The sequence below is a fragment of the Octodon degus genome, unplaced genomic scaffold (assembly GCF_000260255.1).
Source record: "Octodon degus isolate 3935 unplaced genomic scaffold, OctDeg1.0 scaffold00013, whole genome shotgun sequence".
In the NCBI taxonomy this organism is placed as follows: domain Eukaryota; kingdom Metazoa; phylum Chordata; class Mammalia; order Rodentia; family Octodontidae; genus Octodon; species Octodon degus.
Window position 1 is genome coordinate 29,030,706 of NW_004524589.1, and position 9,966 is coordinate 29,040,671.

Here is a 9,966-nt window from a genome sequence, read left to right on the forward strand (position 1 = left end):
TTATTTATTTATTTATTTATTTATTTCAGGGTCTCACAACTCAGATTCGTAGTGATCCTCTTGTCTCAGCCTTCCCAGTGCTGGGATTACAGGCATTTGCCATCACGCCCAGTGCAGAGGATCTATCCTGGGTCCTTGCCCTTGCCAGGCAGGCGCTTAGACAACGGAGCTGTCTCCCCTGCCCAATATCCAAATTATTTTTAAAAAAGTAAAAAATCACATTTTCCCAATTGCACTATTTTAGCAACAGCTAACGACAACAATGTATTTAAGATAATTAAAGTAGATTTCTGAACTTATGGCTTTTTATGTTTAAGTAGACATAATATTACTGTCAATCTTAGATTTAAATTTACTTTAGCTTTAAGGTCATAAATGCACTGTCTTTTGTAGAAAGATAAATCAAAATATGGTTCATATCACTGCATATTAGACTGTTCACTTATTAATTACTGGTTAAATTATATTAAAAAATTAAAATTTTATCACATTTCAATGCCACGATCTCCTGCTGAGTTGTCTTCCTTTCAAAATTTTATACTTTGACTTTTTCGTTTTGAGAATTTTTGGCATCAATATGAATATATTTTTCTACCCCTCTGATTATTCAGCCACAATTTCTTTTGAGTTTCAACTTCGTGAATATACTTCAATTATATCAAGTTTTATAATTTCAAATATCAGAAAAATACTTTTTATTCAAAGTGCATACGTGTGAAGATGTCACCTGTAAAATTTTACAGCAGAAATAGCAATTTTTTGTGTGTAATAGGATTATTATTTTTTCCTCTCTTTCTTTTCTTTTCTTTTCTTTTCTTTTTTTTTTTTTTTTCAGAATCAGCGATTGAACTCAGGCCCTTGTGCTTGCCAGGCAAGCACTTATTCTACTGAGCCATTTCTCCTGCCCCAAAGATTATTTATGTTTTTCTTTCAAGTAGCATATTCCATTTTTCAATGTGAGCTTAATTCATAAAAATGTATACTTCCACACTGAATTATTGGTTGGAAATATTATTAAAACCTATGTCACAAAGAATCTTCCTCTTCCATTCACTTTTTTGTAATTACATAATTTGCACTATTTAGATTAGACTGCCTCAAGCTCCAGGAAATCCTCTAGCTTCTGTTCCTTAAGTGCTAGGATCAAGAGGCTTGTCCTACCACACGGAGGCAAAGAAAGCCCTCTAAACATAGCATATATATTTTCACAAGGATCACACTAGAAGTCTTAATAGAATTTCAACTTACAGACCCATTAACTGAGATATACAACTCACAAATTGGTACTGCTAGAATATATAAATATTTTTGTTGGTTCAAAAGTCTTACATCTATTCAAAATTCTATTATACCTCTATGTGCTTATGTGTGGTACAAGTTTTTCAATACTTCTGATAAAAAGGCTTACTTAAAATTCCAATTATCGTATAAAATAAAATTGTACCCAGAAGTAACGTTAATGACGCTATTCATTTTTCTTGGTTCTAAGTAGCAACACCTGGTGCTTAAGTTTTATTCATTATAATATTTCCTAGATCGAAACCTCTCTCAGGGATTATTAAAAGACTTGAAACTGAGTGAACTTAATATAACTGAACACTTATTTTGAATGCTGGTTTATTCTTTGACACTGATGTGTGGTGATTACATTTTCTTTATTTAATGTAACAAGGCAAAGTGTTTTATATAATTATACATTGAAATTTCTTCATTTTAGTTTTCTTTAGCATTCTTTTAACTTTTTGTAATAAATATCATGACTTAACTAAAACAACATATGCCGCATATAAAAATACTTAAGCACTGAAAAAATGCTCTAACAAGATATTAATGATCTGAAATACTACACATATACTCAAATGAAATAGTACACTTGAGTGTCTACTACAGAAGTTTTCACTTAAGTCAGCCCATCTCTTACTGTATGTAGGTACCTGTCCAAGAACTGTGAGAATGGGTGATTCCTTTGTTTGACATAGAAATGTTCTTTAAAATGTTTTTTCCTAAACAAAAGTTGACTCTAACCACCCACAACAAGCAAAAAACATAAAGAATTCTCCACATTTAGTTTGCATTTTAGTTCTGTTCATCAAATAAATCATAACTGTCATTGTCTTTCCTTAAAAATAAACATATCTTATCAGTCTATAGGTTTTATTTTTGATATATTTCTTCAGTGTATTTACTGACTTCTTTAGCTCATCCCAGTACATGTAAATACATTAGCAGAGAAATGCAAGACTGTGTTTTCTTGTTATGGCACTTATTCTACATTTTTCCTTCATGAATTCTGAATGTTGCATATTTAATATTCAACAACAGCATTTCACAGGACATTTACTGTCTATCCTCTATGTACTAATCACTACACTGTGTTCAGCAATTCTACTGCTTGTTTTCATGGTAGCTTTTTCCAGGAACATGTTTTGTGCTGAAACAAAGACACAAAGAAGGAAAAAAAGAAAAAAGAAAGAGAGAAAAAATATCAGAACCAAACCAACGCCATCTTCTCATAAGATAGTTTTCATACATTCATTCAACAAGGAGATCATTATCTCCTGAAATTTTCCAAGTTGCATTAAATCCGTATTTGAAATATGTTAGGTTAAACATCAACTTTCTAAAATACGACTCTAAAAGAGAAGTTTTTGAAAATCAGCGTTATTTCAACTCAATTAGGGGTAGTTACAGTTAAATATGTTACTATCAATGTGCTGCAGTTGATAACTGCAGGTAAAGAAAAATATCTGTTAAAACTATAATGAAAGAAAACCAGAGGGTGACAAATTGAAGAAACAGGATTTTATTTTTACTTAGTGACTAAAATTGAAGCTCAATATTAAGTGTAATAAAAGTTGGAAATCCCAGTTCATATAATAACTTATAATATGAAATATGGATTTGGTAAGAGAAGGCATCAAAGGCTGTGAAACTATTGTCAATGAGGAGAAAGTCTACTTTAATTTCTAGTTGGAGTATCTTAAAGTGAAACATCAGAAGAATGGATGTTTCTTAGAAACAACTTTTTGATATTTGTCCACAATGAAATTTTTAAGCAGTAACTACTTTCTGACATAACTAAATCATTTGTTTGATACTAAACACGGTTTAGGATAACAATGCAAACCCCCTTCACACTGGGATTGAGGGCACAGGAAATATAAAGTATGCCTAGCCCTAATGTTTAGCATGGGAACAGTAAGTATGTGCATTTTTGCTCAGGTATTGAGAAAAGTGAAAGAAAAATCAAGATTTTTTTTTTTAGGTGAGAATCCCAGGAGATTAGAGAGAGTGCAAGGGCTAAGGAGTGTTCACAGATCTCATGAATTGAAGTTAATTACTAAAACCACACTTTTGAAAGAAATGGTTGTGGAAGGGTATATAAAATTATAATTATGGCCAAAATAGTTCTTGAAGCTAAGCAAATGTTTCTATAGTTTATTTTTTGTATTTGTCAGTGTTAGCATGTGGGTCAGTAATGTCACTAAAATGTCATGTGCTGAAGTTTGGTGCCCAGCTGATTTGGGGAAGTGATTAGATCCTGAGGGCTTTAAGCTTAGCTCTTAAATTAACCCACTGAGGAGACCATAATTTGATGAATTTTGGGGGAATTGATAGGAACAGATGGTAGGGCCCCTTGAAGAGAGAGGATCATGGGAGCATGACTTTGGGGACTATACTGATCGCCTGCTCATCCTCTCAGGGTTTTACCCTCTGTCCTTGTGTCTAGGCTGCAAAGAATAAATAGCTTTTCCTCATGGTCTTTTTCAGTCATAATATTCATCCTTTCCCTAACCCTACAACAAAGAACCCAGTCAACCATGGACTAGCCCCTGTGAAATCGTGAACCTAAATAAGTATTTCCTCCTTTTAATTGTTTGCCTCATGTACTTTTTTATGTAAGCAGAAAGTAAAATATTAGGCTGGGACAGACTTGAGCATATTTACATTTTTATACGAAGTAGCCACAATGCAGTTTCAAAATTTTATTTTCTTATAACTACAAGTTTTATATTATTTGGTCATAATAAGGAAGAAAAAATTAGGCTCTAAAATCATAATATTTAAGTCACTCTTTGGAAAGAGACCATAAATATAAATACTTGTAAGGGTACTATATTAAACATCAGGGAATAACAGGATAATCCAATACTAGAGTTTTTACTACTACTGGAGAACCATTGCTAAAGATACAATCCATGTTTATTAAACTTTTAAGCTCTTATGTGTTAAATGAGAAAGGCTGGGTATTTTATGCAATATGAATGGAATAAAAAAGCTTAGACTAAAAATTATGAGTTATGATGTAATATTGTGGGACTGTCCTGCTTCAAGGTTGTATATGGTGAGATTTTTGGACTTATGTGCAAACATGAGAAGCATAGAATTCTTTATCCTATTTTTTAAAATATAATCTAATTTTTAAATGTTTTTTATCATATTATGTAGGGACTTAAAGTTCAACATATCAATACTTGATGAAAAATACCTGTTCCTTATTATGCCTAAGATGTTTGAAATGCAGTGAGATAGTGATGTTAAGATTGATAGCCCAAATCGTTTGATAATAACAATAAGCTTTTCTTCTGGATGGTTAACAACCTAAGTTTGCAGACCAAATTAGAGAAAAAGGAAGGATGCAAGGAAAGCCAACATTTTGGCCCTAACCTTCTAAGGTCAATTAAGACTCAGGACATATGAGAACTTGTACTGTAACGTCATGTACCTCGGTAGTGTCCCAAATTTTCTGATCAAGAAGATTATGGGGACAAAGAGGAAAGTGATCGATGACGTAGAGTGTGCCTAAGGAGAGTCAATGGGGAGAAGATACTCTCTCAGGCTTTCACAGAGAGCACATTGGCCAAGCGATGGCCATGACTCATCCACATGGCTGCACTGATAAAGGTTCTACAATCTGAGGTACAGGATCTCAGGACAAATCCTGAGGGCATTTCACTGACCTTCTCAGACCAAAAAGCTACAACTCTTGTTGCATAGGTCCTGCTTTACCTTGGTCTTAACCATCCAGTAGAAAAGTATGAAGTCGAAATATAAGAAATAAAGCCATGCTGTTAAGTTGAGCTGTGGGGGACTCAGGTCAATAATTTCTGACATTACCAGTTAAATATAAGACCCAATGCTATTATAGGCTACTGGACTCTTTTAGAATATTTTGCTGAGTTTACACACCTATAATATTCAATAACGGAACTTAGAAAAAATGGGGTATACCGATGAATGTCCATTTTGTATCTGTGTATTCAAAGAGGTTGGGATAGATATATAGTTGCATTCTCTTAATGAATAGAATGATTTGTTTTAATGGTGTTTGTAAACAGGATCACAAGTCCGCATCTTGTACAGCAATTAACCACTAAGAAGAATATATGCAGTGTATTATTTGTTGAAACTGTCCTTCCGATTTGATTTGAAACTGTCTCATTGCTATCTGTTTGTCAATAAAACTTTGAAAAAAAAATAAAAAAAAAATAAAAAAAAAATAAAAATTATGAGTTATGATGTAGACACAAATTTTGAAATCCCATCCCAAATCAAAATTGAAGGACAGGGGATCTAAACAAGGTTTGAGATCCTAAAACTTTATGAGAAAACATATTATATAGAACCCCGGCAAACTAAGATAACCATTTATCTGACAGAGCAAATGACATTGGATTTAAAAGTGACTTATTTTCACATAATATGGGTGAACTGGAAACAATAACTTTCAGAAAAAGTAAGAGAAACTTGAATTCACAAAAAAGATTAGTTTTAGAACCCAGTTTCTATTTTTCTCTATTTAAGCTTATTCTTTTGAATTATTTAAATGTTTTCTAGAAAAGTATCACATCAATATTTTATTTAAATGGTTAGTATACGTAGGTTAAAGAAGGTATAATCTTGAAAGAAATTAGCCTTTGACTTTGAATTAATTCTCTTAAATACCATGCTGTTTTATTTTTAAGTTCTCAGATGTTAAAATTGTATTATTTTGTTTCTTTTACTATTCATTTTAATATTGCATAACTACAACTTGGATGCCTTGAAGTTGAAGCATATGAAATTATATTCTTGATCACTTTTTCTGAATTATGAAACACTTACTGGGTGTAACCATTTCTGCACTACATACTCCATTTAAATTATAGATTCTAATATGATAGCGCTCCTATATCAAACCTCTTTTAAACTCACCTGGAGGAATTTTGCAGGTTTGTCCCTACTCTCTTGACTTTTTGGATCCTGTTCATGCACTCTGGGTACTGTAGTAGAAACATCAGGAGCTATTCTGGGGACAGCCTTCATCTGTCTGCTAATCCCCAGTTCTTCCTCAGTTTTCTCTAGGTTCCTGAGTATAAATAGTATGTTGATTTAAGAATACACACTACAGTACATTTTGTGACTTTTTTCATCATAATGATAATGTGTGGAAAAATTCTGCTCTTCTTGCTACAACCTGAGTTCCTAAAATATATCTTTAGAAATAAACATATCCTAAGGTTGCAATTTACAAATCTGTGACTGGGAAACAAATGGCAAAACAAAATTTGTAGTATTTTCAAATGTTTAAAAGAAAATTTAGGGTTGGCCAAATTGCTCAGTAGATTAAAGCACCTGCAGGCACAGGGGCCAGGGTTCAATCCCCAGGCCTGCCCTGCAGACCCCACCCCCGGGGCATGCTGAGGGACAGTTATTATTGTTATATTCATTTAAGTTTATAAGTAATTTATTTACAATATGCAATCTATTATTAATCTCATATGATGTATTCATTTCAGAAATATTTCTCTAAAAATCACTGTCTGTGTCTTATATTTTTCACATTTCAGTATTTGTCTACAGTTTTTAATATGATATGAAATTATGGATTTTCAATAAAGTTAATAAAATAAAAAAGAAAGAGACTGGGCGTGGTGGTAAGTGCCTGTAATCCCAGTTCTTGGGTGGGTGTAAACAGGTAGATCACTAGGAGTTTGGTCTAGTAGTGAGACCCTGAACACCCTGTAGACCTTTCCCTAAAATGCAAAAAAAAAAAGCAAAAAAATGGCAAAACAAAACAAAAAAAACCCAAAAATTTAAAAGTGTGATGAAAATAACAATACAGTGTAGACATATATGTACAGAACAGAATATACATGATTTTATTGGGTTCAGATTCATTAGTTTCTCTGTAGATTCTTTTGAATTTCTGTGTGAGTAATTAGCTTCTGAAAATAGTATCAGTTGTTTTGTTATTTAACAATAACAGCTCTATTCATCTTTGTTTATATTATGCTGACAAGTATTTCTCAAAATATTTTATAGAAATGTTTCACAGTAAATATTTCAACTATGTAGGGTGTAGGTACTTGCAAAATATATGTATTAGGTCTTTATAGGATTTAAATTTGACTTAAATATTTCAAATTAGTTAAGATTAATTTTCCTGTTTTCATTAATAACTTTGGTTTCAGTTGCTAATATATAGGTTCAGATACATATTAATATACTAAGCAGACAGAACGATATAATGCACTTATCAAATTTTGTATAAATTCAATGTTGAACTCATTAAATTAGCAAAATTTTTCTTTTGTTTTGTCTTTTATGAGCTTTGAAATATTTATTTGCTTCTTAACTATGCAGTGAAATTTTAATTGTATTTTATCCTGGTATTTTTAGTGAACTTTTAATCTTTGTTAATTATCTTTAAGTCAATATTAGTTAATATATAATATAAGGATTTAAAGTTTTATAAGTTTATAGGGAAACAATGTGGGTAGTTTTCATACATATAAACATATTTAAATGAAATCAGGGTAATTAGCTTATCCATCAACACATTTATTAATTCTTTGTGGCAAAACACTCAAAATCCTCTTAGATAACTATTTAGGAAAGTAAAATACAGTCTTAGTAACTGTAGTCACCCTATTCTATAACAGAAAATTAGAACTTTCCTATCTTACATAATTTTATCCCTGTTGACCAACCTCTTCCTATTCCTTTTCTCTTCCTACTTTCTCTAGCTCCTGGTAACAAACATTCTGCCTTCTGTTTTTGTTAAATGGACTTTTTTATATTCCTCTTATGAGTAAGATCATTCAGTACTTGACTTTCTCAGCCTGAGTAATTTCACATGACAATGTCCTCAAAGGTCATCCGTGTTGCTGTAAAACGACAGGGTTTTATCTTTTTATAACTAAATAGTATTCCATTGTACACATATACACCATCTTCTTCAATGATTTTAACATTCCATTGTTGGCTTTACACTAAATGTGTTAATATCTGTTCATAGATAATAAACCTGACTTTTTCAGGTTTACTAAATTAACATAAATGGAATATGTTGAAATGTTTTAACACAAGAAATAAAATTTGCAATTCATGTATTTCTATTTAAAGCAAATACTTTAAATTAAAATTTTCAGAAGTTCATTTCTGAATTTGACAATCTGATAACTAATAAGGGCAAATGGTAAAATATACATATGAGAAATTGGTAACCTTTTAAAATAAAATCTTTTTGTGTGTTTATATTACAGGCTGTCCACAACCAGCCACTCACTGACTCCTCAGAGTGACTTGGACTCCAGTAGCTCTGAAGAATTCTACCAGGCCGTCCACCATGCTGAGCAGACCTTCAGAAAGATGGAAAGTTACTTGAAGCAACAGCAACTCTGTGATGTTATTCTTATTGTTGGGAACCGAAAGATACCTGCACATAGGTAGAGTTACTTATTTTTATTACAAATAAACCCTTGCATTTTTCAAAGTGAAAAACTGGTATATAAATTTCAGAAAACTCTATAATTATGCAATCATCATCTACTTTCATAATAGATCTTGAACATTTGTTGTTGCTTTTACTCTTTTAGGGGCAAAAGTTATAAAGTCACTGCGATCCATTTTATTAAGAAAAGCAAAGGAGGGTAGGGGATATAGCTCAGGGGCACAACATCTGTCTGGCAAGCACAAAATCATCAGTTCAATTCCTAGTAGAAAATCTATCTATCTATCTATCTATCTATCTATCTATCTATCTGATGTAAAATATTGTACATTATATCATATATTATAAAATATAATAGTAAATATTACCTACTATATATATATAAAGGAAATATAAAGTTATAATTAAATTCTTATAAATTTGACTATTACCTTCTTATAAATTATCCCACAAGGAAAATGTTTTCAATAAGATTCCATTCTTAAAATGAAATAGTATTATCTAGGTTTTACGGACATACATATACATGCGCACACATACACACCTATGTGTAAGTTGTTAAAATGCGGGCACTGAAAAAAGTCTGTGTCTTGATAGGCAGGGAAGAGAACATTTGGCATTTAATAATTAATATAGGGCACCTTTGGTCCAAAGTGTTAGCTTACTGCAACAACACTGCAAGTAATGTATCAACATTTGTTTATCAAATATTATTCTGAAATTGAGTTATTTTCAAATCAATTAAAAAATAGTCAATAAATTGAAAAACGTACTTGATATTTGTCATTTGGGGATCACTAAAGGAACAGATTTAATGAGGTCTGAAGCTCAGGGCACAGTCAAGGGCTGGTCCACACTGGAAAGCCAGAATCTGGCCTGGAAGGGTGGAGAGTCTGGAGATGGATACCCAAATGGGGTGGAGAGATCAGCTCTTGGGAAGGAACAAAATCAAAACTTCTTTACCTTCCTTTTCCATGCAGTCTACAAGCCTATGGGTTAGCATCACATGTACAAAGGGCAGGTCTTCCCTCTTGGGTAAATGCCTCACCCAGACATATCTAAGCCTATGTCAAAGTAATCTACTCGGAATTTATTTTCAAGTTGACACACAATTAACTATCCCAATTTTATAATATGTATAGCAAATAAGTGAGTTATCTTCACCAAGCATCTAGAGGAATATTCTATTATATTCTTCAGAGTCAATTATAATCTTTATTTCGTAATAAATTTAAATTTGTATATGATTA

General features: G+C 32.0%; 1 protein-coding gene across 1 annotated transcript in view; it reads left to right on the forward strand.

The window, feature by feature from the left end:
- LOC101560671 (kelch-like protein 1) overlaps positions 1 to 9,966 on the forward strand; it is a 494,908-nt gene that overhangs the window by 167,370 nt on the left and 317,572 nt on the right. Inside the window, exon 2 of the mRNA XM_023709637.1 lies at positions 8,529 to 8,711. Within this exon, the coding sequence (XP_023565405.1) occupies positions 8,529 to 8,711 (183 nt within the window). The remainder of the gene's footprint in view (positions 1 to 8,528; positions 8,712 to 9,966) is intronic.